General features: G+C 38.5%; 1 protein-coding gene across 6 annotated transcripts in view; it reads right to left on the reverse strand.

The window, feature by feature from the left end:
• cd2ap (CD2-associated protein) overlaps positions 1 to 20131 on the reverse strand; it is a 54613-nt gene that overhangs the window by 10892 nt on the left and 23590 nt on the right. For 5 of the 6 annotated variants that reach the window (XM_008398606.2, XM_008398604.2, XM_008398605.2 and 2 more), the window contains 8 exons: positions 17111 to 17198; positions 15913 to 16016; positions 14430 to 14528; positions 12658 to 12711; positions 10475 to 10502; positions 8840 to 8899; positions 6216 to 6336; positions 1707 to 1882 (listed from right to left, as the gene is read on the reverse strand). In XM_008398606.2, the coding sequence (XP_008396828.1) occupies positions 1707 to 1882; positions 6216 to 6336; positions 8840 to 8899; positions 10475 to 10502; positions 12658 to 12711; positions 14430 to 14528; positions 15913 to 16016; positions 17111 to 17198 (730 nt within the window). The remainder of the gene's footprint in view (positions 1 to 1706; positions 1883 to 6215; positions 6337 to 8839; positions 8900 to 10474; positions 10503 to 12657; positions 12712 to 14429; positions 14529 to 15912; positions 16017 to 17110; positions 17199 to 20131) is intronic. The other variant, XM_008398607.2, reaches the window with a different exon arrangement.

Consider the following 20131-nt stretch of genomic DNA (forward strand, 5'->3'; position numbering starts at 1 on the left):
TCAGTCTGTTAAAGATAGTATTACTGATAGCAGTACAATTTGCACAATGCCTGTTTTGTTTAGTTTTCTTCTTGGAAAAAGTTATTAAAAACAAGTGTTTGTCTAAATTAAGGTGAATTCATGGTTCCTTTTTCCACATAATGTAACTGGTAGTTTATGATAAAAAAAATATATATATATATTTATATGATCGGTAGCGGTGATCGGCCCTCATGGGTAATCGGTATCGGCAGGAAAAAACCTGATCGGCAAATCTCTACTTTGCACTTACTCTGCAGTAATCGGTTGCAGATGGAGAGCTCTGGCTGTAATTGCAGGAATGATGGAGTTTTCATGTTTAGTGTCACAGTGTGACTGACTGGTTTGTTTGGAGMTGCGCCGACTTTTAGCACCTTCACAGATGGCTGGTCAGGAGATCTCTGAGGGCCRACAGGCCTTCAGGTCAGCTTTACTCAGTCATCTGTGATGTTTTCCAGCTGCGACCTTTCAGTCTGCGTTCTGTTTCGACACGTCCCTGTTTGTCACTACACGTTCCTGCTTCTAAAACATCGCTCTCAAATCTATTTATTCTTCAGTCAAGTCTGCTCCCATTCCCACAGCTGCAGTCTGTGTCATTTACTCCGTCTTTCCTTGGGATCTTTTGTCATTAAACAACTTTAATTCCTTTAATTTTATTGCTCCTAGGGGTCTGAATTTTAACTTTAATGCCATTTGAGCATTTTGGACGAGATATTAGATTTTTGTGTTTCAAGAAGAGGTCTCAAACTCTGATGTCTGGCCACGCTTTAAATCTCAGTTTTGATCAYTTTTAATCTCACAAAATGACCTAGTTTGAAACCGACTGATCGAAATCGCTAGGGGGGGTTTGATCAAATGCACTGGCTAGCAAAGGGCAAAACAGGATCAAAATTAGAGCTTCAATTCAAGATGACTGAATTCCATTTTATTGCACATCATGAGTGCCAGAGGGTTTTCAGCCTTGGGGAGTTTTGCAAGTGTACCAAAATTCACAGCTATGCAGTATAGTAAGGTCAATGCGGGAAAGCTTGAAAGTTGCCAGGGGACGCTGTGGAGATGTTTGATGCAATTTTTGCAACACTCTTAAAATATGTCAAGTCTGATGCGCCCRTCAAGTTCAGTGAGTTCTTGTAGGCCTCCAAAAAGCCAATTAGTTTGCTGGAAGAATAATAAGACACTATGATTACAATAGGTTTCCACAACGCTTTCACTGCAAACTATATTATTTTGATTCAATTCCATTACAGGCCTATTTCTCTACATGTTTGCTTTTATTCTACCAYAWTTATCATACCTTAAACATGAGAGCAGCAACATCCTATGATGTCACTTTAAGTTTGACTAGTCTGCTTATGTTGCCATCTTCTCAGCTAAACCCTAACAATGGTACATTTACCTACATCCACAGTGTTCACCTGTTTCCCGATGATAAATTGTTGTTGCTTATTCTTACACTCTTGACAGTAAAATTGTGTAGAAGAAACAGCAGTAGCAATAGAAGTGAAAGAAAATGGCATTTTTAATCTTTTGAAAAAGGAGACTGAAAAATGAAACTCGCTGGGAAAAGAAGGATTTTTTTTTAATCTAAAGGTTTATGAGAAAGCATGCAGCTTACAGTGTGCTTTAGWACAATAAATCCCTAAGGCTCTGAGGATTTGGATTGTTGGGGTGATGTTTTGTGTACATACCTGCATCAGCAGGCTTGTCCCCCCGTTCTCCAGGCTGCGTTTTGGGTTTAGTTGGCAATACTGGCTCTAAATCCAACTTTGGTCGTATAGAAGGCGGCTCAGACTCTGACTTTGGTCGTATMGAAGGTGGCTCTAAATCCAACTTTGGTCGCATAGAAGGCACCTCTCCGTTGTGCCTGGAGGCAAGAAGAAAAAACGGGAGGACAGAAAAACAGTAAGTTAAATGAAAATACACAAAAATGTAATTCTGYTAAACTGTCAAAAATACTGGTATTTTTTATAACAGACATTTTCAGTCTTGRTACTGTGTGTTGTCACTTGTAAAGGTATTGCACTTTAATCTACAATAATACACAGTTCATGGATAAAATATAAACAAGGTTCAACAGTTCTTTCCGAACCACCACAAAATCTAGAAGAAAGCAGACACMACAAACAGATAAAAATGTCAAAACTCAGGAAAACKTACTAAAATCTGATTACAGGCGTCAAGTCCGTGTTTATCTTACAGTCAAATGGAAGAGTTTTCGCTACATTCTCTCAGGAGGAATAATATGCAGATCTTTTATTTAGATTGTTTTTCTTTATCTTACCTGCACATAAAATTACATAAACAAAAAATGAAGAGTGGTGGACACATTTCATTTGTAAATAACTAACTCAAATTACAACATAACTAGTACAGAGAGTCACCCAAATGCTGGACATTTTTAAAAAAATTATTTTTCCAATTTAACTTTTTCAAATTTTGTGAGGTGCAATCTACATGAAAAAGTTATTTTTTCCATCCCAAGTAAACAATATTATGTGATCTGACTCAATTTATGCTTTAGCCATTACTTTGTGACAGCTTTTTGGGCCACTAAGCTTAAAATACCAAGGAATTCAGATGCCAGAGATTACTTCCATCTCTATATGAATAAATGTCCAAACAATTTTGGAATCAGTGGACATGATCAAAGCAAGTAAAAATATTTTACTCCTCAAATTTTCCAGCGTCTGGAGAAAAAATAATAATGTTCACTCTGTGCAGGTCTGTAGATGAAACTCCACCTATTAGAACAAGTGATTTTCCACTGGACTGCATATTGTTGACATCAAATATGATTAGTGATTACATCATTTACTTCTCTCTTCTATTTTTGTTCAATACATATTGTGTTTAGTAGGGCTGGACTGAATCAATAACATGTTGAGATAGATATGTGTTCAATTTCAWTAGAAAATACATTTGACGGAACATAGAATATTCACTGAAGTTTGATCCAAAACCGCACAGCATGCTGGGAGATGTAGGCACTGCGGAAAGGCTTTAGCTCAGGGGTCCCCAAACTACGGCCCGCCTCCACATTTGGTCCGGCCCCCTGAACAATACCAGAGAGCATTAAGATTTTTTCATATATTGTATTTTCCGGTTTATATGTGGATTTTTCTTCAACCACCAGGGGGCTCTTTGGTAGGAAGTGTGTCCTGTAAACTGTGGGTGTTTTGTTTTGCATGGCATTGCTGCCATCTGTTGGACTTTTGGGGAACTGCTCGACTTTTATGTTACTTAATCAGTACGGTTGTTTGCTAGCGGTAGAGCAGATGAACACACGCGTCTGTTATGAACGCCGCATTCCAGGTCGAGTTCTTCGAAGCAATGCCTATAAGTAGCAGCTTATACTTCAAAACAAGCCTTTATGTTAACATGTGATAGAAGAAGTAACTTGTTTATTGAATTAGTTTTGGAAATACCTGCGGGCGATTTGATTATGTGCTACGTCATTGCCAACTAGCAGGCTGCTAGGATTTCTTAGGTCGTTATGTAGCATTGCAGCTCATAGCATTCTGAGGTAGCACTCTGTAAGCTGCTCTGAGCTCTTCCTGAGTTGTTTGTGTTTTGACAGTTTCACTCCATTCTACATGGAAATAAAGGAAGAACTAATTAATCCAGACTCGTGTGAAAGGAGTTTGGCTGATGGTTAGTTTTGGTACAAGACACCATAGCGAGACCATTACAAAGTGAATCATTGAAAATAAAAGAAAGCGGCCATTAAAATGGAATTAGGTTTTAATATGTTAAATATGAGAATGTTGTTGATCAGTTAAATAGCATTGAGGGGAAATGCTATTTAACAGTTTTTTAAATAATACTGGGATCATTATGAGAATTTGCCCCGCCTCTCGCCCGAAACGTTAGCTGGAGAGAGGCACCAGCAACCCTCCCGCCCCCATTAAGGGACAAGGGTGCAAGAAAATGGATGGATGGATGGCTATTTAACAGTTTTTTAAATAATACTGGGATCATTATGAGAATTTGAGGTATAGATATTAGGATCCAGTAGATGGCAGTAGTGCAACAATAATGAATGCAAGCTACTGTTGAAATCTAAAGAAGAAGAAGGCGGCGCCCATTTTCATTTAGCACATGCTAGTAGCAACACGAAGGATCAGCACTTTTACTGTTACAGTTACTGTTCGGAAACTACCGTAATCAGTTCAGTTAAATCTAAACTTGGCAACTTTTTCTTTTTCAACTGTAATAAATGTGATATTCAATTGACCTGTTATGACTCCAATTTTGGGTGTCCGCCCCCCTCTGCTGCTGCTGCATCGCTGTGGAAAACCTGGAGCGGCAGAGATATCTGCGGCTTATATGACTGGCTTAAAAAAAACAAAAAACTTTGGGGTTGTGGCTTATATTCCGGTTCGGCTCATAGTTAGGAAAATACGGACTAAGATCCTTCCTGGATTTTTTTCTGTGAAGAACCCAGAGAGGGTTATTTGGTTGTGCTTTCTGGAAAACAATATACATTTTACATTTAGGCACTCCTGCAATCGTCACACTTATTCTGTTACAAACTGACTCCGGCCCCCACCACAGAAGGGAAAAATGATGTGGCCCTCACAGGAAAAAGTTTGGGGACCCCTGCTTTAGCTATACAATCCGTCATTGCTAGCTAAGTAAGGTTGGTGGAATCAACTCACTCACTCTTTTGGTAACCTAGCAACAACACGTTGAGTATATTACTTCATACTCCATGATGCGTCATAACAGCTTAAAACAACAATTACAACAAAAAACCCAGCATGGAGTGAAAACTTTCAGATATTTAAAACTAATTAATAATTATTTATATTGACTGAAAAGAAACACTTTTACTGTGATAAATCTTTCAGCCATGTTTAGACCTTCATCCTTCAGGACATCCGTACACAATCTTGAGATTAGTTTAAATCCTGAATCTTATCAGTGATAATATTATTTCTTAACAAAAGGACACACTTTTWATGGCTTGTTGTCAAAACTCATCCAGGATTTCTTCACAAAAGTTACTTCTTCAAACACAAGCATCTACTGTACATCTACTGTATGATCATTAATGGGTCTGTAGGTTACTTTACCTCCCTTGTGTTTTTGGTGCTGCACCATGTGAAAGAAAAAGGGTTTCTGTTGCTGTTAACATGTACAGTTCTTACAGGAGACCTAGAAGGTCGCTGGCGTATCCCTACTGTGTGTCCAGGTTAGGTTTCAGAGAAGAACTTCACATGTTTCGTTTGATTTTGTTTTCTTTTTTTACATCAATCTASTTTCGATGCCACTGAAGCAGCAAAAATAAACTTTGATTGAGGTAATCCTAGCAGAGCTTTGAATAGATGTTGCATTGATGTGAAGGCTTGTCTGGAATTAGCCATGCTGGAACCTTGACAGAAGAAGGAAAATGAAAATAAAGTAAAGCCTTGAGGCAGATCCAGAAGCACGATGTTTGACATGACCTGACTTGTTATGAGGCTCATCTCTGTGGGGTTCAGGGCTAAAGTAGCTGAGCTGCATGTTTAAGCCCTTTTGATCTCAAGGTTAAAAACCAACAACTGTTTTTGCGAGGAGAGTTTGTAAAGTCATATAAAAAGCAACGTAGTATTGCTGGAAACCTAAACTTTGCTAACATACATCAAACACTGAAGATATCTAGTTTTTCTAACTGTCTCAGTTTCTTTAATTCCCACTTTTCCTTGTTTGAAGCAGACCGTGGCTCAGTTTGAATGCATATGTGAACACCAACAGGACCAGAGACCGCTACAAAAGTAGGAAGTGGACAACAGCGCAGGCCATTCTGGGTAAACTAGAGGTTTTTGTTTATTTTTTTTTTTTAATTGCCACGTTTACACTAAGCAAATGTATTTTTGAAATCTCAAATTGCACAATAATATGGCCAATGGAAACAACTAGTGTCAATGTATTTGGACATTCCCATCTTTAATATTCCTAAAACATTCTTCCCTTTGCCATTGTGGCCAAAAAGTTGACGCAAATGGAGAATCAGCAACCATAACATTCCRCCGTCAGTCTCTTAAAAAACCTGAAGAGGTAGATTAGTCGAAGCTTTACCCTCTATTTCCTAGAGTGGCTTTAGGAAGATTATAACACAGGAGCCTGTTGTCATATTGCAGCTCAGGCTCACAGAGCTCAGTCAGAGATTTTCAGATCAAACAGATAAACAGGAACAACAGAGACACTGTACATACTTGACACTTAATGAGGGACCAATGGGCTTCTCTGGCTTCTTGGGTGGAATGGGGACCGGCTTCTTGGGTGGGTTTGGTGCAGGAGGTTTATGGAGTTTCGGCTCTGGAGTGKGCTTGTCACCTGAAACACAGACACAGTGGAGGGGAAAAAAACTTGCTAAATGAACTGTGTTTCACTTTTCTGCTTCTAATTTTACAATAATTTAAGAGAAGCGATGGAACACCATATGACTCTTATGTATGAAGAGCTAAATGGATGGATAACAAGGGGATCTGCTGATGTTTATCGGACACTCAACTTTCAGTGAATCTATATATATATATATATATATAAGAACGAAATATTTTGCTTGAATTGATTTTTCTATTTTCAGACTGTTGCTTATAAACTACTCCATGCAAAAACAGGAAAAGAAAACCTGTAGAAGTTCAATTCAGCAACTCTGGGAAACAATTCCAACATACGCAGAAAGTCAGGAACCACCAGTGACGCTCAGGTGAAAACTGAAACAGTGGGACCGAGAGGAGGAGCCATCATTGCTTTTTTCTCCAATGACACAGCTGCTAATCTGCTGCTCTCTCATTTCAAACAAGCCTTGTGGGATAATTCAAGATGAGCTCAGAGAAGTGCGGAGCAGACACATGGAAGGACTGAGCGTTCAGTCAGCAGGACTGAGAGACCAAACAGAAGCTGTGATGAAGGCTAAAAGATAAAGATGAAGGGAAGGATGTTGCAGCTGCTTAACTCAAAGTGAAAACATGAATTAGCAAGCCGAAGAACCGCAGGGATAAAGAGAGAAACGGGAGAAAAGAGCTCCCAAAGAGCCGATTCATCTGCACTTTGGGATTCATCAAGCCAAGATGATGGAGACGATTAAGGGCGAAAACAGGGCTACTTCAAGCAGAGCTGAATCATATAAAGATTTCTATATGTATTTTTCATATAAAAAATAGATACAGAAACAGTGAGACAGAGAGAGAAATAGAAATAGAGAAATAAATTAAGATAAAGAGATGGGGAGAAAAATAGAAATCRAGATAGCTAGAGATATAGACAGAAATAGAGATGGAGACAAAGACAGAAAAAGATAGTCTTTTCAAATCTGGTATTTWGAAAAGTGTTATGACAAAGACTGAACGCTCAGTCCTTCCATGTGTCTGCGCCTCACTTCTCTGAGCTCATCTTGAATTATCCCGCCAGGCTTGTTTAAAATGAGAGAGGAGCAGCACTGTCACAGTTGGCTCAAACTGGAAAGTAATGCTTTTCAATCTTCAAGTGACTTTACATGTAAAAACAAACAAAAAAAAATATCCGTCTGCTACTGTAGTGTCTTTTCACCAACACCTTTCTTATTCTGGTAAATTTAAAAGCTATTTTACATTTGCTGTTGCGCAAAACCAAAACTAATCTTGGCCCAAAATAGAGGTAGTTTTACTTTTGTTTGTTGATGTGGAACATTTAAGTGTGACAAAGATGAAAATGCAATAAAGTCAGAGGAGTTCAGGGAGGTTCAATTTCATGGCATCGTATGTGCCGAGCTGTGACTTATGTACATTATTACACCCACGGACAAGCATAATGATAAACTGCATTTGTGTCATTTTTAAAAAACTGAATCTAAAGCGAGTAAACAGAGTAAAAAAAAAGTTCAGAGCCAATAATGTATCCTTGGGGGACTCTGCATGTGATGAGAGCTGATGGACATAAAAACTAACTGAGCTTGACAGCAGATTTCCTGTATTTTAACTAAAATCTAACCTGTTTTTAGATGTAGTGCTTCTCCACCACAACGCTGCAGTTAAGGAAAGATAATTACAATAAATGTAGCCAGAGGATTTAAATGAACAAGCTTAAAGTGAGCGCTGAAAGAAATGTGAGCAGGAAGGCTGCATGTGGTATTMATAGAAACCCAAAGTCTGATCAATAGAGATGATTAATAAACATATTTTTGATTCCTCTTGGTAGATGAAGATCAAAAAGTGGGGAAAGAGGTTTTTTTGATTACAGATACATTAATGAAATGTTTTATTTTCTTTAGAAATGGACAATAACCAAGATTACTTTAAATTGCTGTTAATATGGATGTTAGTCTTTCATCAGAGAAATTCAGTCCTGAACACCAAAAGTGCGACACATGTCTAGCAGATAAAAAGTGATGCTTGATATATAAATGAAGACAAAGTGAAACTGTAACAAAAGAGAAAGCTGACCTAATTTAAAATGTACTACYGAGGCATACTGGGTTTGACCATCGCTTAAGATTTTTGTAAGACTAACAAAAATGACAAAGRAAACAGAAAAGATAAATCCAGCTATACATTTAACTTACAATATTTAAGCAGCAGTTATCTATTGAATCAACTGTAAATCTTATTTWAAAATTAATGCTAGCAAATAGAGGGCCGAGGTTTGCAGTTGACAACAAAAACAAAAATCACCTCCATGTTTTCAATAAGATTGTTAAAGTTTGGAAAGACAGACGTATAAAGCACCAGTTTCAAGTGAAAGCACATGAAAGTGAAGTTTGTTTACAGCCTACAAAGCTGAATTCAGACAGAAATGTCAGCTGCTGTAAAGAGATGGAAGGATGAGAGCAGACGGGGGACTGGGAGTCCAGCTGTACCTCGCTCATCTGGTCTGTTGATAGACTTCCTCTCCACGGCGGGGGGTTCTGGCTTGGACGCTGAAAAACGAAACATGGTCCAGAGAGTCACCTGGGCGTCCGACAAGACTCAATCAAACACTTGACAGACAGCGAGGGGGAACACACGCAACCACAGGTGATTGACATTAGAAACCGTCTATACACCACCCAATGAGACTAGTGTTCATTTGAACCTGCTCAGCAGTTTTGTCAGAAAGACATTGAATAAACAGGAAGTTTGCATGCAGAAATCGTTCCCTTTGGTCCCCACAGCAAACTGGAACACAGTGCATGTGTAGCTAGGTTCTGAATGAAATGATGAGTCGCTTATGAGCCAAACAGGAAAACCTCAACGCGTGCTGCTAACTGCAAGAGGCTGTACGGCTGTTTTACAGTAAAGGACAACCATCTACAATTTGCATCTCGGCATACAAAACTATTATATGTTGCACTTTTGAGTCAAATTCCCACTCTGGATTTCACTATTAAACACTATTTTGTTCAATAGTGATGTTAAAATGGTAAAGGTTACGTTTTTAGGCTTGAATAAATTTTTTTAAAGGTTTATTAAAATGCATTTTTCTAAAGGTGGCTCCACATCAGGCCTCCTTCACATCACACTAACAGCTCCCACATGACTCATCCAAAGTGTCAGTCGGCTGTTTGTTTTGCTATATAAGAAATATAGCAAAACAAAAACTATAGACCCTTTGCTGCATGACATCACCCATCCCCCTGCTGGAGGGCAAAAAGGCAGCTTGTCAACAATGACTACCAGTGGTTTTATGTTATCAACATAACCTGCTAAAACTTAAATGTACACATGATTTATAAAAGAAAAAGGGACACAGTGCTTTGCTACTAAGTGTCACCACTAAGACTACTAGACTACTAGAAAAGGTCAGGAAAAAGTTTTGGTTAAAAAAAGATAGCGAGGAACAAAGAAGTAGTTCAGTTATGCTAGCTTGACTTTGACAACATTAACTTGTAGATGTGCTGTGGAATTCAGTGTGTTTTGGTTCAGTTTAAAACACAAAAAATGGCATCATGGTAAGGATGCAATGCCTATGACAGTAGAATTATGGGACTGGAGAAATAACCATCTGGTGAATACCGGGAGCACAGAGCTGTCACAGCTGCCTTCACATGCTGGAAACGGGGTTTCACATTCATACTAACAATCCGACAGCATTTGAGTGGAGGTCTTGGAGGACGGTCCTAACTCGATGCGACAGTGGCCTTACAGACCTGGTTAGGATCGCCGGTCCTGGAGAGAAAGCCTGGAGTGCAGCATCTACTTATCCATGCTAAAACAAGCCAGTTTAAGCTCTTTGACAAACAGTTTTCTGATTCCTCCCAGTCAACTGTTTTTGGAAGTTGCCAGAGTACAGCTGGCTTAAAACTGGAGCCAATATATGCCAGTGGAATAACGGATGTCAAAACCGGGAACGTCTAAAGAATCTTCAGAAGGAACGAGAAGCCTGAAGCACATCGTGTAAATGTTTTTAGAGTTGTGACCTGACTTTGACTCGTGGGAAATGACGCAGTTGGCTTTCCCCAAACAGACACACAAAAAAGAACTTTTAATAAAATAGAGTTTAAAATGTTCTTTACCTAGTGGAGGTGGTTTCCTCGGAAGTTTCTGACAAAGAAAAAAAGGCAGAAAATGTGTCAGCATAACAAACAAAAACTGTCTTAAAGGTAATAGCAACTGAAGACAAATTGCTCAACTTAAGACAAAATGATGCAGTTTTGAAACTTTTCTTGACTAGTAAAAGAATTAAGTCGTTTATTGTATTACTTTTGTTATTTAAACCTATCCAAACATTACATCTGCTTTCATGATGTCTTGTGTTCCCTCAATAGGAATTTAAAATCAGCTTTTTAACTCTAATTTATTCTTTCTTAAAAGGGGCAGAATTTTGTATTTTCCAGTAACAACAGTGCCATTTTATAACACAATTAAGTAACTAAGTTACTTTCAGTTGTTATAAATGCACTATAAATATCAAATATGACTTAAGGAAAATATGACTTTGTTACTGAACGCCTGGAAATTGGGCCTCTGTCTCTTTAAGAAACTCCTGCTCTTTCTGAAACTCCATCTTCAGGAAGTCATCACAACATGGCTCCTCTATTAACCCTTTAACAATGTTTTTACTAGCAATGCACTGAGAAGTAACTCCTATAATGAGCTCAACAGAAATTCCACCAGGAACTACTTGCTAATTGATGCTGGCTAGTCTGAAGGAATTGAACGRTCTGTGGGGCAGAAGATTGGAAGCTTGGAAACTGCAGCTCCGAGAAGGAATTACATCTTGAAGATCGGGATAGGTCCAACGTTTTGCATTTTGCATGGCTGAATGGTTGCCATGGAGATTAAAAGATTCCTCAAACAATGCATGAAAGAATCAAGGCAACACTCCAGGTATGATTTTGATGAGGGAATAACATTATAACAAGATGCAAAGCTAAAAAAAGTACATTTAAATTTCAATTTAACCTTAAAGTTACAGTATGTAACTTAATAAAAAAACATTTTTTAACATATTTATTAAAACTCTCACTATATTGTGACAGCATAACATAAAACAAATATGTGAAAAAAGCAAAATAAAAAAATAATAAAAAAAACTAGTTCCTCTGCCTCCTCTCGTTCAGAAACAGCCAATGGGAGCTTCCTATTGAATTTTTTTTTAAATTGCGTCCTGCCACTAATATATACAGTGAGAAATAAACATCAGTTCCTCCAGGACATTTACTGAAAAAACTTCTTAGTTCAGTCATTTGGAGGCGTGGCCTCATATTCGCAAACATCAACTCTGTCGCAATTAAAAAGTAATGCTGCTCTGGAGAATGTATATAAAGTTAAAATATAAATATCTTCATATCTAGACAGGTCATCTGTTAGACACAGGAGAAATCTGCCAGAGGTTAGAGGCTCATGTCACAAAGGATCAGTGTTCAACTAACTTCCTGTCATTTAGGTTTTGGCTGCATTGAGTGAAAACACTAAACAGAGAGAAATCACAGAAGGAGCTCATATTATCAAACATCTACCTTCTGGAGGTCTATGTAGGGTGTTTACAAATAGGTGTTTCATTTATATTTTAAGTATTATGTTTTGAATTTCTACTGGAGATTAAATGAATATGATGTAACATATAGCAAGAAAAAGTCAAATGATATCTTAATTGCAAGGAGATTTCTTGGTTTACCAAGAAACATCTTTATCTCTACAGAGGAGTGGTGGAGAAGTTTTGTCATTGTGAAAGAAAAATGACAGCTTAGTAAAGCAGGTATGACAGATTATTAGGGTGACTRAGAGAATTTTATTTAAATACAAGAAAAAAGTCATAACATTGCAAAAACAAGGCCATGTTTTGAGGATAGTTGTAGTGCTAATAAAGACAGAATAAAGATGTGTTATTGCTGGAAGAAAGTTGTAAAATTATGAGTAATACATTGTTTTAATGAGGAAAAAAAAGCTTTCAATACTTTTGCGGCTGACATTTTGATGCTGATGTGTTAAAAGATTAGCCATTTTCTCATTTGAAAAACCGATACCAACAATAACTTCACAAGACGCTCAGTGTTCCTCATTTCAAAGCACTTTGGTGTCGAGTCATCATAAATTTACAACTGTTATTTTACTACATCATAAAACTCCAGCATGAAATAAAATGCATCAGAAATGACTGACTGGTGTCGCTGACTAAAACATCTTAAGTGGGATTTTCCTGAAGTCAGCCAGAGTCTGTCAGAAAGAAAGTGTGTGCTCAGCATCTTTCTCTTACCTCCTCCACCTCTGGCTTAGCCAGCGATTTCACAGATCCCCTTGATGGTGCTGCCTGGAACAGAAACAAGAACATAAATAAAGTTGCTGTGATATGGAAACCAGCAGAAGGGTGTCAGACATARCTCAGATATTTCACAGGAACACAAAGAGACAGTGAAGAGCACTTCCTCTTGCACTGGTCTCTAATATTAGCTCTTCCATTGATTTTTCTCCCATCCAATCAGTGATTCATGCCAATCTGTCTCCTGATCAACTTTCTATTCTTATTAAATGAAAATGATGTTAAGGATACCAAATAGGAACGTCTATATTTGGGCAATCTCTCTGTGATAACTTCTCTGTGAAGAGGATTATTCTAGATGTGGGCATGTTGCAGCAAGGCGTCACAAGCGCTAGGCCTTGACCCAGCTCCCTGCTAGAGGGCAAAAAGCTGCTGGCTGACTAACGATAACTGCCATTAGTTTTAGCTGTCAAATTGTCAATGTGCAAAATCTTAAATGTGCATGGGATTTATAAAACATAAAGGGATGCAGTGCTTTGGTACCAATTGTCAACACCAAGACTACTAGATAACAAGGTCGGGAAAAAGTTTTTGGTTCAGTTACAAATTAAAAAAATGCGACCTATACACCTACTCTGACAAATCATCAATAGATCAGATGTTTAAATTAGCTAATATTAGATTAGCTACTAATGATGGCTAAGTGTGGCAAATGTGAGTGATCACATCTGCCACAGTGATTGCTCAATAACAATCACAAAATAAACATCTAGCCTAAAATCATAAAACTGTAAAGAACCGAATGATCTGTTCTTTGTGTGGGAAATGTTTGTGTGTTTTTTTTTATTTATCAATCAATCAATCAAATTTTATTTGTATAGCACATTTCAGCAGCAAGGCATTTCAAAGTGCTTTACATAATTAAATAAAAACAGCATGTGACATTGAATAAACAGTGAGAAAGAGATTTAAAAAAAAAAGAAAAACATTAAAACCCGCACCCCTTTAGGACTTCAGTTAAACGTCGTTTAACTGGGATTCTAACCTTCAGGGACTTTAGTCAAAAACACCGTTTGACAAGGACTCCAACCTCTAGGTTTTTAGTTGAAACGCCGTCAACTGGGACTCTAAACGCCGTAGAACTTTAGTTAAACACCGTTTAACTGGGACTCTAACCCTCAGGGACTTTAGTCAAAAACACCGTTTGACAAGGACTCCAACCTCTAGGTTTTTAGTTGAACGCCGTCAACTGGGACTCTAAACCCGGTAGAACTTTAGTTAAACGTCGTTTATACTGAATCCTGATACACATAGTGGCATTGTTGTCAGTTGCTATGGCAATGAGTCTGTGAGTAGCATAGCCAACACAAATCACACAAGGGTGATTAAAAAAAAATACAAGTGGTTTTGAGTTGTTCTTAAATGTTGTTTCTGCATTAATTTTCCCTTTCCTGTGGCGCAGAGCACTAAATTAATACCTACATCTCCAGGTTTCATTTAGTAAATGGGATTGTTCTACCGTGACAGCGCAGCTATGGATGGCATGTGAAACAATAGCATTATGCGCATGTAGAACATTTCCAGATGTAAACAATAACATGTGACGGATCTAAATGTGAGCCTGGTGACTGACAGGGGAAAGTTACTCATAATCAAAGCAGCAGATTCTAAACCTGAACTTGCTCATTTTCATCTTCATCTCATAAGTTTGTTGAACCTCCATGTGAAGACAGAAGAATAGAAGGCGCTGATGGGATCAAATGTCTCACCTCCTTCTCTGCTTCAGGAACGACCATAACAAAGTTGTTAGGGAAAACCCCGTCTCTGCCTCCGACCTCCCCCCTCCACCACCCAGGCTCACCCGTGTCCTGTCAGAGAAGGCATCACTGGAGTCAGTTTTTAAAACGGCGTGCTTTTCCTTTTCTATAGAAAAAACTGTAAGTCAAATTGATTGCCAATTTCTCCTGAAATCCACTAGATGGCATCAGATGACCAACTGAGTAGTGAGGTCTTTCAGGCTGTTTCCATCAGTCAGTACAATGACGGTAGCAAAACATGACCCTAGGGCTGCAGCTGATCACTATTCTACTAATAAATTATTCAAACATAAAACTGGGGATTTATTACTTAACCACTTTTATTTTATGCAATATTGGAAACATGTCAATACTTTTTTCAGTAAATTTTCTATCACTTATGGTTACAAACTGCTAATTAACACTTTGGACGGAGTAGATTGTAAACAAATAAGCAATTTCCTCTTGGGGATCAATAAAGTATATTCTGTTCTATTCTAAGAGATGCCCAATAAAAACAGCATAGCATTCCTTTGGTCACTGATCATCAACACTTGGTCATTTCTAGCAAAGGATGCATCTTCAACAAAAAATTTAAAAAATCTGTCAAATGTCAACATGTGGAGTGTATGACTGATCTGGTGTTTTTTTTAAATTTTTTATTTATTTTTTTAGATTGATTACTAATTGCATGCAAAACATAACATTTAAAAAATGTTTAATAGAATTTCAAGTAGCTGAAGCTAAAACTGCCACTTGACGAGTTTGGTTAAAACAGGGACAAAGAAGGTTCTTATCATTTTTAATCCAAAATGTGTATTATTTTTACTTTGTTTTGACTTAATTGTTGCTCTGAGTGTGTGGTTTTTTTAGAAAATTGTCTTTTCTGAGACTGTATCCTTCGGTTAATTATTAATTGATTACTAATTATTTCAATAATAAATTCATCACTATTAATTTTTCAGCCTTACATGACATTACCATGTTATTATTATCAAATATTGTGATGAAAATGTGTAATTTATGCAGTCAGTGACTCACTTTCACACTTTTGGAGGACTGAAACTTAATTGTAATGAATAGATTCATGAAATACTCATCAGCTAATTTAGTAATCGATTAATCGTTAACTGGAGTATATGGACATACAGACTTTACTCTAATTTCTTATAAATTGCAGAGAAGCCGTCTCATATGTTGTAAGCTACTCTGTATACAAGGGGATAATTTGCCGTTCAGACTGACAACAGCTGCATTAGCATGAAGCTCACACATTCACACTTTGACAGAAGGATGCAGAAGTCATGATTAAAGGTGTCCAAGGTGACGACAGCTCTCCTGTSTTTATAATTGACAAGTTGGCAGGAATAATCTTTGGAATATTTCCATTAAAATAAATCAAACCACACACCAAGGCAAATATTTGGAAAACAAGACTGTGGACCTGGATGCTCACCTTGCTTAGGATGTGGACCAGCTCTCCTTCCTTGAGGCTCAGCTCATCCTCGTTCTTGCCATCGTAAGCATACTTGACCTTACAGAACTCCTTCGCCGTGGGAGCTGCACATAACCAGACGAAGTACAATAGCTAACACAAACGTGACAAAAACAGCTGGAAATACGCACAAGAACATGACGGAGTTCAGTTTATGCAGCTTTAAAGTTCTGTTCTCAGTGGAAATTTCTGTACATTTTTGGCAAAACAGTTTCAGAAAAGACAATTGGATGTGCATCACAGTTTAAACCTAGCCACAGATTCTCGCTTGGCCTTTACTGTTTGCTTTGAGTTGAATTTCTGCTGGCAGGTGAACCTTTGCACCTGGTCTGACGAGCATCCCCTCAGCATGATGCTGACACCACCATGTTTGAATGTCTTTGGCATTAGAAAAAAAGTTTCATTTTAGTCTAAAATGTTCAGAAAATCAACCTTTACCTGTTTCCTGTGTCACTTTCATGGTCTGCTGCATTTCTAATGCTTTTCTACTTGAGCTTCTCAAAAAAGGTCCAAATTAATGGAATGCTGGAGTTATACCTGTAGACCTTTTTTGTATGTGTTTGACATTTTTCAAAAGCTTTGTGTTTCACTCTTCAGAAAATATACAATGCAGTTACAAATTTACATCACTAGGTGACACAGTTGCACAATTTAAGCTGAAATCAAAGACTCCTTGTTAGTAATCACAAAAAGAAAAAAAAAATCTACAACCATTCTCATGCAATGAGCATCCACACTATTTTTATATTTAAATTTGATATCTGAAGTAATTTTGAATCATGCAGCATACAGGAGGCTAATTTCCAACCACCTCGAATCACAGAAAGCAATGAAGATGTCRGCGTGCGACTCATACAGAATTGAAAAGTCCACATTTAAAACCTTTGATTAGCGCATTTTAGGCCAACTTAAAAGTTTAAAGTGCAATTAAAATATTTTAAGGCCTCTATTTTGAATTACTCCAATCAAAATTAAAGTAATTTTGATATGAGGACATCATGAAAAGAATATGAACAAGAGAGCAAATCAGAGCAAACCTAAGAGCTGCTCCCACCCTGAGCGGAACAACTCTGCAACAATGTATTGAATGTTTTCAACAAGGCATGTTTACCAGTTGTATCATTTATGTTACAGTTTCAGTCTGTAAACAGGTTTTTACCTTTGTGCTTGCCGTCTACTTCCGCCCTCTGGGAGTCAGTCATGTTGGGATGGGCAGGCTTTGCGGCTGATGGTAATGATGGGACTGGCTAAAATGAAGCAAACCATACAGATGGGAGTGATTTATCGGACATGAGTGAAAATGTGGCTTTGCGCGGAGGAGTCTTATCTGGAAGACAATAGATACATGGAATACGAATGTCTTCCGCTTGTAGAAGCTGAATGTATGGCGACTAGAGATTAGAACTAATGGAAGWGGAGGGAAAAATCGGAGCCACAACTACGGTGCTAGCTTAAACCTGCTGCTGGTTCAGCACACAGGTAGGAGACGGGTGGATCAATGTCTCATGAGAAAGTCTGATGCTAAAAAGAGAAGAGAAAGAGAAGCATGCCACATGTGGTGAGGAGCAGAGGAAAGTGAGGAGAGTTAGTGGTGAAACAGTGTGACGGCCGATGTGAAGAGAGACAGAGAGAGAGAGAGGAGGGAGAGTTTCAACACAAAGTTAAACTCTAAACTATTTAAGGAAGAGTGTTAATAGTGTCAAACAGCAGAAACACCTCCTCAGTTTCTTTTTGTTACATCAAGGTAAAAACAAAGAGGATAAAATAAACCTGGGTTTCTGTTTATTACATAAAATTAGTATCTAGTCTGATGAGTCAGCATAAACGTAACAGTGAGCCGATAGTGGGTCTTTGTTAGACATTTTAGGTAAACATAGAGAACTAAGGATCTGAACATATTTTGTACAAATTAATAGRAAACTGTTTCCAGTATCACCACAAATGTGCCAAATCAGCAGGAAGACTGACAGCATGGTATTAATGGGACATTTTCAGAGGTCAGTAACTGTAGTAGCATTTAGGGTGGCTTGTKGTGTAGCTAGCTGGCCAAATACAGACACCATTAGTCCTCATGGAAGTCATCCTAAATGTGCATGATCTCAACCGTGGGACCTTTGCTGCAAACCTCCCCACCTTTTCTTCAGACAGTTTCCAGCTTGATTAGAAAGTCTTAAAATATTTATCCGGTATCTTCCATGTCTTCATGGTTGCGTCTTGGTGGCAGCAGCCTAATCAGAGGCCAAGTCTTCCCTCCCCCAAGTCACTTGGTCCAGCTCCTCCCTGGTGAGGTATCCATTAGCCACCTCTACTGGCTCATCTTGATATGGAGAAGCAGCGACTCTGGATGAGTTTTGCCTTTCAGATCTCTCTTTACCATGACAGACCAATACAGTGCTCACCAATCCACCTATCCATCATTCATGAACAACACCTCCTAGATCCTTACACTCCTCTGCTTAGGCAGGACATGGAGAGAGCCCTCTGCTCTTTTCCAGCTCTAGATCATTGTCTCAGATCACAAGGTGTCAGTCAATTCCCTATCTTAAAAACCACCAATACACTACTTTTTTTTTTCCATGCGGCTCACAGTGATGAAATCTAGTGTGGCTGTCACGTTGTAGTTACTATTGTTTCTGGAGAAACTGGAGTATCAATTGGCCGAATTTAGAACCAAGCAGCACTCCCTCTGCCCCACCCGCAGTGAGCTGTCAATCAGCTGTAGGATGGGCATTTTCCGGTTACTTTTCCTTTGCTAAAACAAACAGAAAGTTGACTGTAAAGACTCAGAATGCTTCYTTTCTAAAGGGAATAAAGTTTTGGAATATTGGTTTCCCTGAGAGTTAGCATATCTGTTAGTAAACAGCTCAATTGAAGCAATATTTTGGATAAATAGGAAAATAGAAGGGCAACACTTTCCACAAGWATTGGTATTTCTATAAATCAATCAATCAAACAATCAAATTTTATTTGTATAGCACATTTCATCAGCAAGGCATTTCAAAGTGCTTTACATCAATAAACACAAAAATACAGAGTTATGCAACATTGAATAAACAATCAAAAACAGTAATCTTCCCGCCAAGTCAAAGTTCTACCCTTCGAATTGGCAGAAAAAGAAAAAAAAAACGGGGAGGACTCCAACCCGCTCCCCTTTTCAACAGTGGGGGGGACTCCAACCCGCGCCCCTTTTCAACAACGGGGGGTACTTCAACCCGGTCCCCTTTTCAACAACGGGGGGGACTCCAACCCGCTCCCCTTTTCAACAGTGAGGGGGACTCCAACCTGGTCCCCTTTTCAACAACGGGGGGGACTCCAACCCGCTCCCCTTTTCAATAACGGGGGGGACTCCAACCCGCGCCCCTTTTCAACAACGGGGGGGACTCCAACCCGCTCCCCTTTTCAACAGTGGGGAACATTAAAAACGTAGACAGTGAGAAAAGAAATTAAAAACATTAAAGATATAAAAACATTGAAGACATCAAAACCCACACTCTAACCCTAATTTAGTCATAAGCAACTCTAAACAGGTGGGTTTTAAGTTGAGATTTACAGTGTTTCAGCTGTTTTACAGTTTTCTGGAAGTTTGTTCCAAATCTGTGGTGCGTAGAAGCTGAWTGCTGCTTCTCCTCGTTTGGTTCTGGTTCTGGGGATGCAGAGCAGTACCAGGGACTACTAGAGAAATTCTTTCTTAAAAACTGTAGCACCCCAAGTTTTTTGCACTTAGGGTTATTTACACCCCAAATTGTTTTTTGTTTTTTTCCCCAAACTTCTCACATTTCACACAAGCCGTGTTTAGTCCACTTTAATAAAACTCCAGTTCGTTTGCCTAGAAAGTCCGGTTCGTTTGGGGAGGTGTGATTGCACAATCAAACTCTCCTGTGGGTCAAAAAACATGAACTCTGGTCTGCCTACATGGTGTTTGCTTGGCACATTTGTCAAAGACAAAAGAGAAATGCTACAACTGCTAAAATCTGACGGCACTCCATTTTTGTTTCTAATTTCGTGAAGAAGGAAGTTGTCCTCAGGGTCATGTTCAGAGGTATTGTTCAGTGGTTCATCAGGAGGTGAATGAATTGGTCAAAAGGTTTGGTTTGTTTGACACAGTGCAGTGAGAAAGCGAACCGCAGCTGAAAATCTAATAAATGTTGTAAACTTTGGTCCCCAATCAAACAATGATCTC

This window comes from Poecilia reticulata, linkage group LG21, assembly GCF_000633615.1.
Source record: "Poecilia reticulata strain Guanapo linkage group LG21, Guppy_female_1.0+MT, whole genome shotgun sequence".
Taxonomy (NCBI): domain Eukaryota; kingdom Metazoa; phylum Chordata; class Actinopteri; order Cyprinodontiformes; family Poeciliidae; genus Poecilia; species Poecilia reticulata.